General features: G+C 43.7%; 1 protein-coding gene across 1 annotated transcript; it reads left to right on the forward strand.

Moving 5' to 3' along the window:
- The first annotated feature begins 592 nt into the window (after positions 1–592).
- Positions 593–16234, forward strand: LOC109916789 (beta-1,3-galactosyltransferase 5). The gene is made up of 2 exons (XM_048603279.1): positions 593–669; positions 14984–16234. Exons 1-2 carry the CDS (start codon positions 625–627, stop codon positions 15944–15946), a joined length of 1008 nt encoding a protein of 335 aa, XP_048459236.1. The 5' UTR covers positions 593–624; the 3' UTR covers positions 15947–16234.
- Positions 16235–20668: the final 4434 nt, after the last annotated feature.

Below are 20668 nucleotides of genomic sequence, written 5' to 3' on the forward strand. Positions count from 1 at the left end.
GAGGCTGACGTTTCGGGCCTAGACCCTTCATCAGAAAAGGGGGAGGGAAAGGGGGTTTTTGGAGAGGATGAGAGAGTTGTAGTGGGAGAGAGATCCAACCCCCTTCCCCTCCCCCTTTTCTGATGAAGGGTCTAGGCCCGAAACGTCAGCCTTCCTGCTCCTATGATGCTGCTTGGCCTGCTGTGTTCCTCCAGCCCTGCACCTTGTTGTCACTATAAACTGCTCGGACATGATGAACAACGCAGCCAATTTAGCGAGTGATAGCAAGAACTGCAGATGCTGGAGTCTGAGATAACACAGTGTGGAGCTGGAGGAACACAGCAGGCCAGGTAGCATCAGAGGAACAGGAAAGTTGACGTTTCGGGTCGGGACCCTTCTTCAAGAGTCAACTTTCCTGCTCCTCTGATGCTGCCTGGCCTGCTATGTTAACAGCCAATTCAGCTGTCAGTTCTAAGTTACAAGGAAACGAGCCATGAATATAAATACAGCAAGCCCAGTCTTGTATCATGCACTTTGCGCTCCTGCACTCGTGGATTTGAAGATCATCCCTAACTGCGCTTTCAAATGCAGCAGTGTCTACTCTGAAGAATATTCTTAACACTGTAGCAAGGTGACTCGCAGTGCATGATTCTGTCGTTTGACCGAGGCGCTATTATTGCTTACAGAAAGGTAAGTCTTATAAATGTTATTGGGAACAGCTGCAAAGCTCCGTACTCAAGCATAAATGTAGTTTCTAATTAGTAAACTTCATGTTTAGATTTTGAATGCACTCCAACTCTTACTATTTAGTCGGTAAGAGTTGACGCTACTTAAACTGGGCTGGACAGAAATGTAGTAGGAATACAGTGAGAATAAATAAACCAAAGCAAACAGAGCCCCTGGCTCATCAGTGCTGCCACGATATATACATTGATCCGGAGTAAAACGCTGCAAAAGACCTAAGAGTGTGAAATAAAACAAAAGTGCTGGAAGTACTCAGCCAGTCAGGTAGCATTGGGAAAACTAGGTTAACAATTATTAGTCAGTTCTGAAGAAGTCCCACTGACCTGAAACGAAATGTTAATTCTGTTTCTCTGAACAAACGCAGCCTGACCACCTGAGATTTTCCAGCGCTTTCATTTTCTGAGGATTAGGTATCTGGGTGAGTTTCTGTGAAGTGTACTGTAATTCGGATTATGCCCATTCGGTTCAGTGCCACCCGTATAGGGTAACACAAATATAAGATTTGCGTTCTTTCAAATTGCCTGCTCAGAAAGGCTTTATCCACGACAGCGTTTTGATGTTGGTGAGATTTGAGCCATGTCGGTTTTGTGTGAGCTGCCTGAGAATTGAGATTATCAGCAGTTTTGCAGTCGTTTGGGTGCAGAGACACGCGTGTTAAACAAGCAAATCCACCGTGTTCCTCAACTGAGTTTTGACCTTCTTCGCCATCATTTTGCACAAGCATGAAGAAAATCTGTGTAAATATTCGGGTCGAGGTGACTTTTCATCAGAATGAGTCATCTCGTCTCCAAATATTGGGCTGTATTTTCATGGGTTTGGGAGGACTCTGGGGAGGTGAGGAAATGCGAGCTGGGTCTCTCATCCCTCTCCTTTTGTCATCGACGCTGAACACCAGTAGATGGGGCAATTGCGTGCAGGTTCATACACATATCAGGCAGACGCTGAGTGACCTGGACCTGGATGTCCATGGTGGTCCCTAGCCTGTCACAAAAACAGGCAGGAATCACAGCATTAATCACAAAAAGATAGCATACAAGTTCAGCAGTCACCAGTGAAGGCAAATTGAACATATTTCAAAGAAAATGGAATATAAAAATAGGGAAGTCTTCCTAACACTACACAATGCACTAGTTAGACCATATCTGGACTAGTGTGAACAAGTCTGGTCCCCTTATCCAAGGAAAGATTACTGGCATTGGAGACAGTCCTGAGAAGGTTCCCTAGGATGATACTAGGTACGGAGGGACTGTCTTATGAGGAGAGGTTGAGTTTGTTTACCCTGTGCTTTTTTGAATTTAGGCGAATGAGAGGCAACTTTATTGAATCATACAAGATTTTTAGAGGACTTGTCAGATTAGATGTGGATAGGTTGTTTCCCTTGTGGGAGAGTCTAGGAGCAGAGGGTATACTCTCACAGTCAGGATCTCCCAGCTAAGACAGAGATGAGGAGGAATTCTCCCAAAGAGTAGTGATCTGTAAACTTTGTTGCGTGCGTTCAAGGCTGAGATCGATCTTTAATCTTAGATTGTGGGGCAAAGGCAAGAAAGTGGAGTTGAATATTATCAGATCAGGCATGATATCACTAAATGACAGAGCAGATTCAGTGGGCTGAGCTGAATGGCCTAATTCTGCTGTTATGTTTTGTGACTTTATGGTCTTATTTGCAGTAATTTGCATTTGTATTAAAGGAATCTGTGCGGTTTCCAAGAGCCGGAACAGTGCTGTGCCAAAGGCATCTTCAAATAATTCAATGGTTTAAAACAGGTGGATCTTTCCATATTACTCAATTCTAGCTTTAATTTATGAAGTGTTCAAACATAAATGCAACGAACAATGAACTAACAGATTCCAAATAAACTTGTGTAAGTGTAACAAGAGTCAAAATTTTCAAGAGCTTAAGTTTAAATTCAAAATGTGATTCTTGTAAGGTTCTATTTGCAATACATACTACATATTATGCAAGACATCTACCTCTACAGTTTCAATTTAATACATCATTATATTTTGTCATTTATACTTAGAAACACAGTGAATCGTTAAATCCTGAAATTCAAAGACTCAATTTACTCCAGTCAATAATAGCTTGAAGATTGATACTGGCAAGTAGAAAGTGAAATCACATCACAGGAAAGTCTCCAATACCTCTGTATGGCTAGGTTTGATTAGTGTTCCCAGAGGCTGCAGATGCATTAAGGTGCATGGCAGACAGTAAGATAACTCAATATTCAAATGCACGTACATTTCTAATCTCAATTTACAACAGCGTTACATAAGAGTTTTTAAATGAACATTTCTCGGGAAGCATGTGTTGCTAATTCCTCTGCAGGAGAATTGTGTAAGCATTAGTTCTGGCTCATTACAATGATACAATGATGACTCAAGGCTGTAGTGAGGTTAGGAGCTAAGTGGCCCTGGCAGAACCCAAATGAATGTCAGTGAGCATCTTACTGCCGAGCAGAGGCTGCTTGATAACCTTTTCAACATCACCTTCCATTACTTTCCTGATAATTGAGAGTAGACTGATAGAAATTAGATGAATTGGATTTGTCCTGATTTTGTGTACAGGACATAGCTACCTAACTTTTCACATTGTCAGGTAGAATGCAGTCTTGTGGGCCTGCTGGAACAGCTTGGCTAGGGCACATTCTGGAGTACTAGTCATTAGTACTTGTGCAGAATGCTGTCAGGTCCCACAGCATTTGCAGCATCCAGTGCCTTCAGTGATTTCTTGATATTGCATGGAGTGAATCAAATTGGCTGAAAATATCTGAGACTTCCAGAAGTAGTTGAGATGAATCACCAACTCAGCTTCTGATTGAAGATAGATTAAAATACTTCAGCCTTGTCTTTTACACTATTGTGCTGCGCTCCACCATCTTTGAGGTTGGTGATATTTGTGGAATGCATCACTGCACACTTGCCAGGACCTGTAGAGATTCCTGTTGCTGGCACCATATTTAAATCTCAGGTGTAACATGTGGTCAATTGCCACCAGCCAGAAACTGACCTTCACTGTTGTAATGGGGGAAGATGGCCCAGAGATGGCCAACAAGGGCATGTTGACACCCTGCTGTGCTAACAGGGACCTGGAGCTCTGGGTGATGGACAGAAGGGTCATCTTCTCTCTCCTCAGGACTGCTAGTAGAAACCATGACGCCAGATTCTTTCAGCCTAGTGTGAAGTCAGTGAAATGTTCAGAGAAACAATCAGCTCAGTAGCACAGGAAGAAGATTGTTAACATTGTGTGCAAGGCAAGAGTAAATAATCATCAACATTCTGCTACTCTAACTCTGTGTCAGTAAGAGCCAAGGTGGGTTGTGGGGTTTCTGACACCTTGCTCCTCATCCCCTATTCTTGTCTGAGTGGGAGAATACTATAAACACTCATACCAAGACCTCCATGTTCTGTCAAATAAGTAAAGTTTGTTGTGAAGTGCTGAGCTCTTCTGTCATTAGAACTGTGAAGGTATTCTTAACAATCCTAAACTTATCCTCCTATTTCATGCTTATTCTCTCTCCTCACCCAAAGTACCAGTACCTTCTGCAACACCTTTGCCATGAAGAGACCATCCCCTCAAAACATCATTTCCTCCTCCACCTCAGAGGAAGAAGACACAGATCCCTCAGATGAAGCACTATGAAGGCTGTTTCCTGAACCCTCCACCAGCTCAGATACTTCCACCTCAGTGAAACCATTAGCTGGAGTAGAGTCGGAAGCTCATTTTGATGAGCATACCACTGTCACATTCCTGTAGTGGTCTGAGGAATAAAAGCTCCAAGTTTCTGGCACTTAGAGGCCTAGATCCCCATAGTATAGACCATTGATAACTTCATTCACATGCACAAACAAATAAAGGAACAGCAGGCAGTCCTGTCAGAGGCACTTGGGAAACTGACTTGGAGGTTGGAGTCCACCAATGCCATTTGCAGTGTGCTGCCTCTGGCATATGAGTGTCTGGCAGCCTCCACGGACATGTTTACTACTCCCAAGAAGAACTTAATTAAGCACGCTCAGTGTCTCCTGGATATGCACACAAACTTGCACTCCATTATTCTAGACATCACATTTATCACCAACCACCAACAGCAAGGAGATGGGACACCTTGACCTCATTCCAGCTGACTCATCCTCACATGGAGACAGGGCAGTGCCAGTAGGCACCCAGCCAAAGGCGAGTCCAGGACTGTCTAGAGGAGACCCGCCCTGTCACCTTCACCCTGCCAGCCACGGCCCTGTGGGAGTTCAAAGAAAGGAGGTTGCACCTGCCTCTGGGCAGGGCACGCTCAGAATGTCTGGGATCTCTAGCCAGATACATCTCCCAGGGCTGCCCACCCTAAACTCCAAGAGAAATATATGTAATTTTTATCATTAGTAGTATGATTAACTGTCATATTAGCTCCAGGTACCAGAATGAAGGCAGAGAATTTGCCATCCTTAGCACTACATGACGTTCTAACCCTGACTGAACTATGGTTGTCCTTTTCATATCGCCCATTCTAGCATGAAGCTTTGCCATGTTTGAATGAGGAAGCATCAGATCTTGTAAAAGGCTCTATCCATTTGTAACCTTAATCTTAAATAAATAATGCTGAAGGCCTAGAAAGATAAAAGCAGTAAGCTGTAGCTGAAGCTGGGATTATACAGGGGATGCTGGCCTCTGTAGCATCAAAACATTTGCAATCAGTGAAAGATAACTGCACACAACTCAGTTCCCTTGAGTGAAGTTCACAGAGAAGTCCTGCCTGCATAGTTTTGACTGACACTGCTGTGCTGCAGAATGCTGTAGGCACTGTTTCTTTTGAAGAACCTCATCATTGTCTTGCTCTGTACAATGCTTTGGCTCTCACAGATCCTTATCAAACGTCACATACACTTGACGCATCCTCCAGTTTCCTTGGAATAGTGAATCTAAGGCATAAGCGGAATGTACAGTCTGCACGGTACTGGACTGAAACAAACCCACCCAGACATGGTCTGCATGGGAACCTGATATGGAGGAGACATCTTAAGACTCTCATTCACTCCGGTGTAAGAAGGTGTTGCTTTGCACAAGCTGGATCTCATGACATGATGTTCTGATTGCCACCTCTAAACAATGTATAGCTCCACTGCCCCTCTTTCATCTGCAAGGCAGTGCATGGAAGATGAACAGCTTTGGCTCTCCTATGTCTTCCTCACATCATCAGTGCACGATGTCTTGAAGCTCCAGAGTAGGAACCAGCCACCAGGTGCCTACTCTGACTTTCATATTAGGAATTGTTCCCATCTAATTTCTGCCACATTAGAGGATAGAAAACTGTAAATAAACTAAGTGAACTTAGATACTCATGAGATGAATGTAATCACTGCTCCTGTCCATCACAAGAGTCTTGTTTAGCTGTTCTTGAGTGGAAAATTGAATATTTTTCTCAACATCAAGAATCTCATTTTTCTGACCTCACTACAATTCACTATTGCCCAAGTCACTCAAAGCTGGTAAAATTCCACCCATGGTCCTTCTTTCCATGCAAGGTCAAAGAATAAGAGTTAGATCAATGTGCACTCCTGCAATACATGTGATGATGATAGTGTTGCCTCCTGTACTTTGAAGAGAAAGCTCAGCTTTGTCCATCACTCAGTGATGTTCCTAAGATGGCACATATTGGCTGTGGCAGGAGGACTATGCATCCACAAGCTTCTCAAGTTATGTGTATGCTTGTGACTGAGGACTTGGAGGCTTTATACCTGCGTGCAGCTCAGCACTCACCTTAGCAATCCACAGAAGGATATTAAAGCTTTTGTGGCACTGAATCCATGTGCTCTTCACGATGCTGTACCCATCCATTTGGTCCAGCTCCAGCAAGTCAGTTTGATTTGACCATCTGGCTACCCATTGAAATTAAATACTCTGCTGACACCGCCTCCTGAGGTGTTATTAAACTGGAGGGTCACATTGGCATGGATCTTAGAGTCCTATAGCACAGAGACAGGCCCTGTGGCCCAAACTGGTCCGTGCCGACCAAAATGTTTATCCACACTAAGCCCATTTCCCTGCACTTGGCCCATATCCTTCGAAACCTTTCCTGTCCATGTATTTGTCCAAATGCCTTCTTGCCCACCTCGCTCTGTCCCTTCTCCTCTCTGAGCCTGTTACCTCCAGTTGGGTTAGCGGATGTGTCTCCCTCTGGGCTATTTATCAATCTGCTTTTTTAGGTCCGAGTCCAAAATTTTAGCCCGCATCTCTTTTTTTAATTCATTTACGGGATGAGGGCATCACTGGCTAGGCAGCATTTATCACCCATCCCTAATTGCTCAAAGGGCAGTTAAGAATCAACCACATTGCTGTAGGTCTGGAGTCACATGTAGGCCAGACCAGATAAGGATGGCAGTTTCCTTCCCTAAAGGATATTAGTGAACCAGATGGGATTTTCCCCCAAAAATTGACAACAGATTTACAGTCAGCATTAGACACTTAATTCCAATATTTATTGAATTCAAATTCAAATTCCACCATCTGCCATGGCAGAATTCGAACCCAGTTCCCCAAAACATTAAAAACCGAACGAACTGCGGATGCTGTAAATCAGGAACAAAAACAAATTTGCTGGAAAAGCTCAGCAGGTCTGGCAGCATCCATGAAGGAAAAAACAGAGTTAACGTTTTGGGTCCGATTACCCTTCCTCAGAACTGATGGTAACTGGGAAAACGTCAGTTTATATGCAGAAAATAGGGAGGGGGTGGGGGTAGGGAGTAAACAACAGGATAGAGCCCGAAGAGAGAGAAGAGCAGTTGGATTGACAAAGGAGTTGATAACGATCTGGCTAGGAGGGTGAATAGTTGTTAATGGGGACTGTTAGTGGCTAACAAGAGGTAGTGTGTAATGGCAGGCTATGTGATACCAAACCCTGGGGTAGGGGGCTGGACATGGGAGAGTTTAGGCCCTAAAATTATTGAACTCGACATTTGAGTCCGGAGAGCTGCAGGGTCCCCAAGTGGAAAATGAGGTGTTGTTTCTCAAGCTTGCATTGAGCTTTGCTGGAACACTGCAGCAAGCCAGAGACAGAGATGTTGGCCAAGGAGCAGGGTGGTGCATTGAAGTGGCAGGCAACAGGTAGTTCAGGGTCTTTTTTATGAGCAGAATGTAGATGTTCTGCAAAGCGGTCACCCAGTCTATGCTTCGTTTCCCCAATGTAGAGGAGACCACATTGTGAGCAGTGAATGCAGTAGACTAGATTCTGGGAAGTGCAGGTGAAATGCTGCTTCACCTGGAAGGTATGTTTGGGCCCTTGGATACTGGGGAGGGAGGAAGTAAATGGGCAGGTGTTGCACCTTCACCGATTACAGGGTAAAGTGCCATGTGGCTGTGAGGGTGGTGTTGGGGTGAAGGAAGATTGGACCAGGGTGTCCCACAGGGAATGGTCCCTGTGGAAAGTGGACAAGGGAGGGGAGAGGAATATGTGTCTGGTGGTGGCATCTCGCTGGGAGGTGGTGGAAATGGCGTCTGATGATCTTCTGGATGTGGATGCTGGTGGAATGGTAGGTAAGGACAAGGGGAACCCTATCGCTGTTGCGGGAGGGAAGAGAGGGGGTGAGGGCAGAAGTACAGGAGATGGGTTGAACCCGGTTGAGGGTCCTGTCAACAACGGTGCTGGGGAATCCTCGGTTGAGGAAGAAGGTGGACAATTCGGAGGATCCCTTGTCAAAGTTGGCCTCATCAGAACATATGCAACAGAGACGGAGGAACTGAGAGAATGGATTGAAGTCTTTACAGGAAGCAGGGTGTGAGGATGTATAGCTGTGGAGTCAGTGGGTTTATAATGGATATTAGTGGCCAGTCTATCCCCAGAAATGGAAACAGATTTCGAGGAAGGGAAGGGAGGAGTCAGACTAGGTGAAAGTGAGGGCAGGGTGGAAGTTGGAAGCGAAATCGATGAACTTTTTGAATTCCGGATGAGAGAAGGAAGCAGCACCGATGGTATCATCAATATATCGGAGAAAGAATTGTGAGTGGGTCCCAGAATAGGACTGGAACAAGAAATGTTTTACATACCGCAAGAAGAAACAGGCATAACTGGGGCCCATGCGGGTACCCATGGCCACCCCTCTGATCTGAAGAAAATGAGATGAGTTAAAAGAGAAGTTTTGAAGCGGAGAGCCCTAAGACCCTCCTGGTGGGGAATGGACGTGTAAAGGGATTGCATGTCCATGGTAAAGGGGAGGTAGCTGGAGCCTGCAAACTGGAAACTTTGAAACCGTCGTAAAGCATCAGAGGAATCACAGATGTACGTGGACAGGGACTGGACCGGGGAGAGAAGACCGAGTCAAGGTAGGAAGAGATGAGTTCTGTGGGGCAGGAGCAGGCTGAAATAATGGGTCTGCCAGGGCAGTCCTGCTTGTGGATTTTTGGGTGGAGGCAGAAGCGAGCTGTGCAGGGCTGGGGGAAATATCACCTTGTAGGCAATGCGGGAGGTCACCAGAAGAACAAAATCAGTTACCGCAGTAGATACAATGGTCTGATATGTCACGTTCCAGGGGAAGATAGGAGTAGGTATCTGAGAGCTGGCTCTCAGCCTCTGCAATGTAGAGGTCAGTATGCCAGACTACAACAGCACCACCCTTATCGGCAGGCTTAATAACAAAGTCAGGGTTGGACCTAAGTGCACGGAGTGCAGTCAGTTCGGAGGGAGATAGGTTGGATTTGGTGGGGTGGGGGGATGGGGGCAGAGGAATTGAGGTGACCAATATCACATCGACAGTTCTCAATGAACAGATTGAGTGCAGGTAAAAGGCCAGAGGGAGGGGTTCAGGTGGAGGGAGAATGCTGGAATTGGGCGAAGGGGTCTGTGGGACAAGGAGAGGACTCTTGTCCAAAGAAATGGGCGCAGAGGTGAAAACGGTGGAAGAAGAGTTCAATATCATGTCGTGCCCGAAATTCATTAAGATGGGGACGCAGGGGAATAAAGCTGAGGGCTTTGCAGACGACAAAATGTTCAGCACGGGATAGCGGAAGGTCAAATAAATTTTTAACTAACTCCACAAAAGCCAGTATCCTGTCATCAAGTCACCTTTTATTTACACATGCACTGTACATGACACGGACTTGCTCCCTCAGAGCCAGCTCTCAGAGTGAGCAGAACCCCTGATACTCCTGTTTAAATCTGTCAGCCAGGGCTCCCTGATTGGACTAGATTAACTGCCCCAATCAAGGACCTCATATTCCATGAGGTCTACCTGGCTGACCTCGCTGCAATATTACATCCCTCCTGGAACATAGGCCCATTCTTTTTCCTATAACTTCTCCTGGGGTGTTTTTGCACCAGGTCCGGATACTCTGACTCTGACTTGGATACGGGTAGCGTACACTGGACCATAGCCCGCTTCTCATGCCCAGAGCATCTCAGGAGAAATTCATCTTCCACTGGTAACGGTGTCAAGGCTGTGACATCTGCTATGTCCATCACGTCCTCAGGGTTTTCTTCAACGTGGGGAGGAAGGGCAGAACCTATTGGCTCTGACAGCCTTGCTGGAAGATCTGAGGGGCGGGGCATGTTTTGCCCCCCCCATTTGTGTGGTTATAGCTTTCATGTGGTCCACCTGCTTGTTCAGGAACTCCTCTCCTACTGGAACTTTGTACAACACGGGATCTGACCTCACGTTGACCATGTGTCTTAGCTATGTGGGGCTATTTCCATGCTTTCAGCACCAAATTTCATCCCCTGAGGTAATCTGTCTCTCTCGCTTAGAGGAGTCTTGGTGCAACATTGGTGTACCTGATGCCGTTTCACCTGCTCCCCCCCACCCCCACTCCTGCCCAAGCTCTGGGAAGATCAGGTGTGGACTCTTCTACCCATCAGCAACTCTGCTGGACCTGTCCATTTAGTTGCATGAGGGGTGGTCCTGTAGTCAAACAGGAACTGGGACAGTTTGGCATCGAGTGAAGCTGTAGGTTATTTCTTTAAGCCTGCCTTCAAAGTTTGGACTGCTCTTTCCGCTAGGCCATTGGACTATGGATGGTATGGAGGTGTCTTTCCATGCCAAATGCCAATTGACTTTAGGAAATGCTTGAATTCCCTGCTGCTAAATGATGGCCCATTGTCTGTGACCATCTCCTCCAGGAGTCTATGCATTGCAACTTTTCAATCATCATCCCTGTGTTTGACGAATGAACTCTATATGCATCTGACCACTTTGACAAACCACAATATTCCAAAACAGAGTCCATGAATGGACCGGCACGTAACCGAGTCTGCGGTTTACCTGGCCATTCTCAAAAATGTGGGGGAGCAGCTGGCAGCAATTTCTGTCCTTGTGGTTCTCTGGGCACTGCCCCACCCGCACAGCTATGTCGGCATCCAGTCCTGGCCACCAGACATAATGTCTCACCAACATCTTCATTTTGGAAGCCCTTGGATGACCCTGGTAGAGTACAGCCAGTATCTGGTAGAGGCCTTTGCTCCAGACTGTCACTCTTGCTCCCCATCTTAGTATGTCATCCTCTACTGTGATCTGGGTCTCTCCAGGTCCAAAAAGGTCTCAATTCCAGTTGTGACGGCCCTTTTCTTTACCCAGTCACCACCAGCTGGTTTAGTTCTGTCAGGATGGGATTTTTTTTGTGTCCACAGTCAGATATTGTCAGCAGTGACAGGAAGGGTGTCCAGAAAGTTTAAAACCAGGAAGCACTCTTCCAGTAGCACCACCGGTGGTGTATGTGCCAGTAGGAGGCAGCTCAAGGCACATGCACCCGGAGAGTGTTCTAACCTGTCATTGTACACAGTTAGAATGAGAGCCCACTGCTGACTTCAGCCTGAAGCTATGGGCAGCATTGCCCTGTCCTCTTAAAGTAGCCCTAGCAGGTGTTTGTGATCCATTACTATTGCATATTTACATCTGTAAAGGTATTGGTGGAACTTTCTCACACCAAAGATGACTGCCAAACCTTCCTTCTCTATCTGGGCGTATCTTCATTTGGCATCAGCCAAAGTTCAGGAAGCACATGCTATAAAGCATTCCTCTCCATTGGGTCATCTGTGAGCCAACACTACTCCGATACTGTATGGCGGGGTAGGGGGGTTCAACACATGTCAGCACCACATCTCGCTTGGGATCATAGTCTGCCAACACCTTTCATGATAGCTGCTTCTTCACTTCCCTAAAGGCCACCTCTTGGCTACGTGACCATTTCCAAGGCTGACCCTTTTTCAAAGCAAATGTAAAGGTGCCAAGATGGAGACCAGATTACATATGAATTTTCCATAATAAATCATCAACCCAAGGAAAGATCTAAACTCCAGTACAGACGTGGGAGCTGGGGCACTTTTGATTAACCACACTTTCTCTTCCAACAGGTGTAACGTGGTCTTATCGACTCTGTAGCCCAAGTAAGTCATTTGGGGTTCCTGGAACACATTTTTTTTCCCTCCTAAGGCATACCCCCGACTTGGAGAAATGTTTAAGCACTATGTCCAATTCTCTAAATGCTCTTTGTTGGTCGTCCCAGTTATTAGCACATCATCCAGATAAATGGCGACCTGGAGTACAGCCTGTAAAATGTCCTCCATTGTCCACTGGAAAATGGCACAAACTGACAATACCTCAAAACGCAGTCTCGTATATTGGTACAAACCCTTATGGGTATTAATTGTAGCATATTTCTGGGTATCCTCATCTAATCACAATTACAGGTACTCATGGCTCATGTCCAGCTTCTTGCCAGTTTTGCGTATAAATCCTCTATGCGAGGGATTGGGTATTTATCCAGCTGCGAAAAGCGATTTATCGTTTATTTGAAATCCCCACAAAAGCAAACCAACCCATCAGGTTTCACAATCGGTAAGACTGGTGCTGCCCATTCCTCCAATTGTACAGGTTTGATGATTCCTTCGCTTCCTAGCCTCCTGATTTCTGCCTCTACTTTTGTCCGTAAGGCAAGTGGCACTGGGCAGGCCTTGCAAAAGAGTGGAATTGTTTCTTTGTCAACATGTAAGGTGGCCTTTACTAGTCCCTAGGCCTCCCTGTAAAAATTCTGGGTATTTAATTAGGACTTCACCCAGGTGGTCATTTTCTAATCAAAAAATGTGGTGCTAATCAAGGTGAATCTCAATCAATTTTGCCCCATCAAGCTTGGGCCCAAGCGTTTTACTACAACCAGCGGTAACTGAACCAGCTGCTTCTAATGAGAGACCGCAACTGAAGTTGTACCTTTAATCTATATGGACTTTAGCACAGTCCTCATCGCAAGCTGATAGAAAAGATGAAGTTACTTGAGATCCATGGTGAATTGATAGGACGGTCTGGCTTAGTCATAGAAAACCGTAATGGTGGAAGGGTGTTTTTCTGACAAGAGATCTGTGTTCAGTGATGTTTCACAAGTATCAGTGCTGGGCCCTCTGTTGTTTGTAATATATATAAATGATTTGGAGGAGAATGTAGGTGGTCTGATTAGTAAGTTTTGCAGTTTACAGCAAATGGCAAAACTCTTTGTAGCATCAATGTACAGAGGGATCTAGGAGTACAGATCCATAGTTCCTTAAAAGTGTCAACACAAGTGCATTTTTGTAGGGCAAATCAGGGAAGGATTTTTACACTTAACGATAAGGTCCTGTGGACTGTTGCCAAACAAAGAGACCTTGGAGTGCAGGTTCATCGTTCCTTGAAAGAGGAGTCACAGGTAGACAGGATAGTGAAGAAGACATTTGCCTTTATTGGTCAGTGCTTTGAGTATAGAAGGTGGAAAGTCATGTTGTGGCTGTATGGGACATTGGTTAGGCCACTTTTGGAATATTGCATTCAATTTTGATCGCCCTCCTATAGGAAAGATGTTGTGAAACTTGGAAGGGTTCAAAAAAGATTTGCAAGAATGTTGCCAGGGTTGGAGGGTTTGAGCGATAGGGAGAGGCTGAATAGGTTGGGACTATTTTCTCTGGATGTCGGAGGCTGAGGGATGACCTTATTCAGGTTTATAACATCATGAGGAGCATGAGTTGGGTGAATAGTCAAGGTCCTTTCCCCAGGATGGGGGAGTCCAAAACTAGAGATCACAGGTTTAAGGTGAGAGGAGAAAGATTTAAAAGGGACCTAAGGGCAACTTTTTCATGCAGTGGGTGGTGCACGTATGGAATGAACTGACAGAGGAAGTTCGTGAAGTGGGTACAGTTACAATATTTAAAAGGCATCCGGATGGGTATATGAATAGAAAGGGTTACGGGGACATGGGCCAAATGCTGGCAAATGGGACTAGATTGATTTAGGATATCTGGTCGGCATGGATGAGTTGGACTGAAGGCTCTATTTCGAAGCTGTACAGCTCTATGACTCCAAGTGGATGAGGTAGTCAAGAAGGCATATAGTATGCTTGCCTTCTTCCATCGCGGCATTGAGTGTAGTAGTTGGTAAGTCATGTTGCAGCTGTATAGAACTGTAGTTAGGCCACATTTAGAATATTGTGTACAGTTCCAGGTGCCACATTACGAGAAGGATGTGGAAGGTTTGGAGAGGCTGCAGAAATCATTTACCGGGATATTGTCTGGTTTGGAGGATATTAGCTGTGAGGAGACATTGGACAAACTTGGTTTGTTTTCACTTGATCGTCGAAGAATGATAGGCTACCTGATAAAAATTTACAAAGTTATGTGAGACATAGATAGAATGGATAATCAGGGTCTTCTTCCCAGGGTAGAAATTTCAATAACAAGCAGTTGTATGTTTCAGGTGAAAGGGGGTAAGTTTAAAGGTGATGTGAGAGACACGTTTTCTGCACAGATGGTGATAAAGTGCCCGGAATGTGCTGCCAGCTGAGGTGGTGGAGGCAGATACAACAGCAATGTTTAAGGGGCATCTTGACAGATACATGATTAGGCAGGGAAGAGAGGGATATGGACCACATGGAGACAAAAGGTTTCTGTTTAGATAGGTATCATATGTCAGCACTGTGTTGGTGAGCTGAAGGGTCTGTTCCTGTGCTGAACTGTTCTTTGTTCCCAGCACAAAATTTTATTGTAACTAGCTCCCAAAGCAGTTCTATCAGGGAAGCAATGAGCAAAAATCCTAAACATGCAAATTTTATCCAGGCTTTACCCACCTGACAATCTGGAGCTCTTGACCTGGTATTTTAATTATTATAATAATTATAAATGATGTCACTGATAAGACAAAGTACACTGTACAGGAAATATGTATAATATGACCTACAGTATATTCTTCAGGGTTGACAGTGTCTAATGATTTGCAATTTTTGTGGCACCCTTATTTAGACTAAAACATTTGTGTGCTTCTTTTTTTACAGATGACCAAAAGCAAAATAGTGATTTTACTTTGTGTATTTTCTCTTACTTTTACATTTTTATTGGGTATTCTTTACCCAGACACACTTCATATTAATTACATGCCCGACAACACAAATAAAAAATCGATCTCAAAGGAAAAGAGCAAATTCCTGATTATCCCAGAGTCGAACTGTAGCGACGACCCTCCATTCATTGTCTACTTAGTGACTGTCTCACATTCTCAGTGGAAGGAACGTTATGCTATTCGGCAAACATGGGGCAAAGATCAGCACCCAGATGGGAAAAGGACTGTCGCCTATTTCCTCTTGGGATACAATACGAGGTACCAGTCCATGATATTGAACGAAAGCCTCTATTACAAGGATATAATCCAGAAAAACTTCACTGACACATACTACAATCTCACATTGAAAGTACTAATGGGAATTGAATGGGTTTACGAATTCTGCCCGTCTGTGTCTTTTGTAATGAAAACCGACTCTGATATGTTCGTAAATACTTACTATCTGACCGAACTTCTGTCTCAGAAGAACCAGACTCAGTTGTACACAGGGTTTATCAAGTACAACGAGAAGCCTATAAGGTACAGACTAAGCAAGTGGTACTTGACAAATGAGGAGTATCCTCAAAGCACCCTTCCGCCTTTTTGTTCGGGAACGGGATACGTTTTCTCGGGTGACCTCGCTGGAAAAATCATTACTGTTTCAAAGGATATTCCGATCCTAAAGCTGGAAGATGTTTACATTGGACTGTGTCTTCAAAAGTTAAATGTAACTCCAGTGGAGCTAAACTCAGGTCATCCTTTCCACGCCAGAAAAGTGGAGTTCTCAATCTGTGACTTTCACAAACTGGTGACCTCCCATCAAGTCAGCCCAGTTGAGTTGTTGCTTTACTGGAAAGCATTGAGAGAAAACAGCAAAGAGGAATGCTGGAGAAAAATGGGGGAATTTCAATGGGCATGATTAAATAATGTGAGGGTAAATCAAACTCAAAATTAAGAAATGATTCTTTTAAAACAGCATTCTGTGCCACAACTTTCATATTTTAATATAGTAAAACGTGCCAAAGTGTTTCACAGAAAAACCGAGATAGGGAAGGATCTTGTTCTCCTATGAAGAGAGATTGGATAGCCTGGGGTTTTCTTTTCTTAGAGCAGAGCAGAGGGAACATGATTGGTATGTATAAAATTATGCGCAACATAGATAAGGTTGATAGAAAAGAAGTTTTCCCCTTTATGGAGGGAAAAATGACCGGGGGCTTGAATTTAAGGTAAGGGGCAGAAGGTTTAGAAGTATGTCAGGAAAAATGTTTTCTGGAACTCACTGCCTGAAAGTGTCGCATAGACAGAAATTCTCATAACATTTAAGAAGTATTTAGAATGGCACTTGTCATGCCAAGACATACAAGGCTATGGGCCAAGTGCTGGAAAATGGTATTAGAATAATTAAGTGCTCGTTTTCACCAACACGGACACGATGGGCTGAAGGGCTATTTTCTGTTCTGTAAACGTCTATGACTCTATTTCTGTAATCCTATCCTGTGATTTCCTGATCTATGTAACTTCCTGTAGCCTGGCAACCCTTCGTGATAATAGTGCTCCATAATTCTGAAACTAGCCAATTTGAATTACTTCACCATTCATGGCTGTACTTTCAGCTGATTGTACTGTCTTTCTTCCTGCAAGATACTATTTAAGATATACCTCTTGGACCAAGCTTTTGGTCATCTGCTATAATATTCTCTTACCTGGCCAAATTCTGTTTACAAAATATACCTGTGAAACACATTGGCATGGTTGGCTATGTTAAAGACACTACATGAATATAAGTTGCTGATGTCAGCAAAATGCAAACAAAATCAAGATAATTTATTTTTAACTGTTTCTAATTAAATGTATTTGTGCGAAAGAAAGAGGTAGAGAAATAGGATGAGTGGGATTTGAACAGCATCACGCAGGATGAGCTTAATGCCATCGAAAAGATTTTGTCCTAAGTCAGTGAGGCAGTAGCCACAATTGGATATCAGCATCCTGATCAGAAACAGCTGCTTGAATCATACAACAAGAAGCAAGGAACAAGAGTAGGCCACTCAGCCCATCAAGGCTGCTCTGCCATTCAGTAAGTTCATAGCTGATCTGACTTTAAGGTCAACTGTATATTCCTGTATATCCCCAATTATCATTCGTCCCTTCGGTAATCAAGAATCTAGCTCTGCCTTAAAAATATTGAAGCATTTGCACCCATTTGAGGAAGGGAATTCGAAAGACTCACAATACTTAGAGAGAAAAATGCACTAGTATCTGGAAAATATTTACTTTCCTGTAACAAAATACAAACACTACTTTAATAACTTTGAATCAGATCATTGTGTTATTCTAACCAACTTATTTGCCAGAGCATATTATAATTATTGATACCCTTGATGGTTATTTGAGTTGCTTTTGATATTAGGTTTGAACCATTTTGAATTCCAAGTATCCTGAACAGTTTTTTATTACATTTTTGTACTAAAATGTTCCTTTATTTACGACCAGAATAATTGAGCTTCTATTTCTCTTTTATGGCACTTTCTTAATTGTAGTCTTCAGTGGCACAGCTTGTACTGTACTTCCCATTCAGTGCCACAGATGTCACTGTTGCAACAACATTGACAAAGGCCCTAGTATATGGAGTTAAGTGGTAAAATATTGCTTCTATGGGGATTAATCAAAAACTATACCCTATTAAATGTCTATAAAACTGGACTGCAAGAGTTAGCCGTGTTATCAAGCAAGATTAAGTTAATTAGCACAAAGAAGATGCAGAGTCAAGATGATCAAAATGATGAGTTTTGATACAGTGAATCAGCCAATTAACAGGTCCAGGCACTGGGCAGTGGAAGGAATCATAGTTGCTGACTGTCTGCCCCTCTTCCATGGCTATGCCCATGCCCAGATGTCCTTGGTGGGAGACAACACTGTGTCCAACAATATCTCGATGCTTTTTAAGAGAGGTGAGCACCATCTCCCTTCCAACTCCATTTTGATTTAGCTGTTCTCCCCCTACCTCTCTCTCAGCTTTGCACTATCCTTAAGGGGTCATGCATGTAATTTGAACAATTGAAAACACTGGTAATCTAATGGTGGTGGTTAATAGGTGAAAATTGCCACAGGTGATTTGCTGGATTAAAAAGCTGGCGGTTGTGTCTGAAAACACTTCTGCATATAAAAACAATATTAAATCAGATCCACTAATCACTGAGTCAGGAACTAGAAATAAACTTAAAATCATCAGCATAAAACAGTCGGGAGAGACTTGGAGAAAATTTGTTCTTTTCATTATGCAGGGGCTAGATAGAAGCAGAAGACTGGTAATAATAATTTTTAATCTGCTATTCTATAAATGCGTGTTGGGGTATGGGAAATGCCAGGAGAAGGAGATGAGTAAAAATCTCTTTCACAGAATCACTGCAGGAAAATTGAGAGATGCTATGGTGTGAAATTCAAAGAATCTGTCATACTGTTAGAGATTAAGATTTAGAAACTGTAAAGGAAATAAACTGTCAAGAAATTGTTATTTGTATTATATTTTCTTAATTTACTTGTTAAGGCGAAAATAAGCTAATGCTTTGTGATTTCCAGAGTTACTGCTGAAATCCACATGTTACTTTGCTATTTCAACGTCAACACAAATTAGTCACAAATGAACTATAATTTGCATTAATCTTATTCCATTCACCTAACACCTATGAGCCTATGAGATAGGATGAAAAGAATTGTGAGTGGTGAACAATAGCAGTTTGAAATTAAGATTTCAAGAAGACAAAAGCAGCTGCTGATGGATTTAAGGTTGACATTTCAGACCTAGAGCAAGTGGAAGGAAGGATTTATAAACAAGAAGTATTGGAAAAACCTAATGAACTAAAATTCAAAGAATCCCAGGTCCTGATGGTCTATTCGATAAGGTACAGAAATCCAGCAGATTAGAAGTTCGCAAATGACGCAACACTATCCAAGGAAGGAGAGAGAGAGAAAATAGAGAAATACAGGCCAACTACAAGCCAGATTGGCCAGGATTGGTTCCCAGAACCTATGTTCCCAATGGTGAAAACCCAGGTAAGCAAAAGGGTCTCAGGGTGGAGAGGAGAGCTAAGGCCCACAGTGAACAGAGAGGGTTTCGGGTGTATTTAAAAAGTTACGGTTGGGTGGTACACCTTGATGTTGAGGGGAAGAGCTGTTTACAGAGATGCCTTCCATGCCAGTTTTCTTTCCTGGGTCTTGAGCAGGGACAATTTTTCAGGTTTCCAGCTGCTCCTGAATTCCTCCCTCCAGCCTGAAAATTGGAACTGGGCAGGAAAGAGCTTTGAACTGGACGTTAATTGGTCACTTACATGCCCAACTGGGATAAGGGCAAGTCAACTGGTTGAGGGCAAGTCAACTGGCCTGCGGACCTCATGCACCCCACGGTAAAATGGCAGAGAAGGTAGGTCAGTGGAAAGGCCACCCGGGAAATTTCACTGGCCACCTCTGCCTGGAAACTGCTGGTGGGGAGGGCTGTTAAAATTTTGTCCATAATTTTGTTAAAAGGAAATTATGGATAACAAGTTTTTAATAGAGTTTTATTTTGGGTATCTAAGTAGTAGAGTAGGCAAAAGCAAATCTGTAGATATAGGATACCTGGATTTCCAAAAGGTATTTGATAACTACAGTAATTTGTATGGAATCTTAAAGTTCAGAGAGCTAATGATAACATGTTCGTATGGATAGTGGATTGATTAGTGGAAAGCAAGCAAAGAATTAGGCAATTTGAAGGTGATTTGCGGTTGGCAGGTTTGTGCTGCATGGTGATTCAGTGGTTAGCATTGATGCTTCACAGCACCAGGAACCAAGTTTTGATTCCAAACTTGGGTAACTGTATGTGTGGAGTTTGTACCCATGTCTGCTCGAGTTTCTGCCAGGCGCTCTGGTTTCCTTCCACAGTCCAAAGATGTTCAGGTTCGGTGGACTAGCCATGCTAAATTGTCCAATAGTGTCCAGGGATGTGCAGCCTAGGAGGATTGGCCATGGTAACTACAGTGTTACAGCTATAGGGTAGGGGATAGTGGGTCCGGATAAGATGCTGTTTGGAGGGTCAGTGCAGACTTGATGGGCTGAATAGCCTCTTTCCGTTCTGTAGGGAATCTATGATTCTATGAATGTAGCAAGATTGGTGTCAGGGCCTCAGCTATTGGCAATCTTTATGACTAACTTAGACAAGTTATAAGAGCATTTTATCTAAGTTTGCCAATAATAGAAAGCAAGCAGAATGCTGTGATAATGATACAATGAACCTGCAAGGAGATATCGACAGATTAAATAATTGGACAACAAGGTGGCAGATGGAGTATAATGAGTGGAACAGTGAGTTTTTTTCACTTTGATCTTAAGAATGAAAGGCAGATTATTTTTAGAAGGTGTGAAACTTGAAACAGTTGAATCTCAGGGAAACTTGAGTGTATTCATACATGGAACACAGAGGGTAGGATCTTGTGGAGGGCATGGAGTCTTCACTCCAACTGGACAGCTGGCATCACATCTTCATTGAAATGTTCATCTTATGCCTTTCAGGCATTTAACAAATCTTTCCCCAGGATCATGGACTTTGCAGGCTCCCAGGTAATCAGAGGCCAGAAACACTTCTCACAATAATTCTGACAATGCAACAATC

The sequence above is a fragment of the Rhincodon typus genome, chromosome 11 (assembly GCF_021869965.1).
Source record: "Rhincodon typus isolate 14 chromosome 11, sRhiTyp1.1, whole genome shotgun sequence".
Lineage (NCBI taxonomy): Eukaryota > Metazoa > Chordata > Chondrichthyes > Orectolobiformes > Rhincodontidae > Rhincodon > Rhincodon typus.

What these genes read in the sequence shown, in the direction of transcription:
- LOC109916789 (XM_048603279.1), top strand. Translation starts at nt 625, where the DNA reads ATGATTCTGTCGTTTGACCGAGGCGCTATTATTGCTTACAGAAAG. An exon ending in CTATTATTGCTTACAGAAAG is followed by an intron (nt 670 to 14,983) that starts GTAAGTCTTATA and finishes CTTTTTTTACAG; the next exon opens with ATGACCAAAAGCAAAATAGT.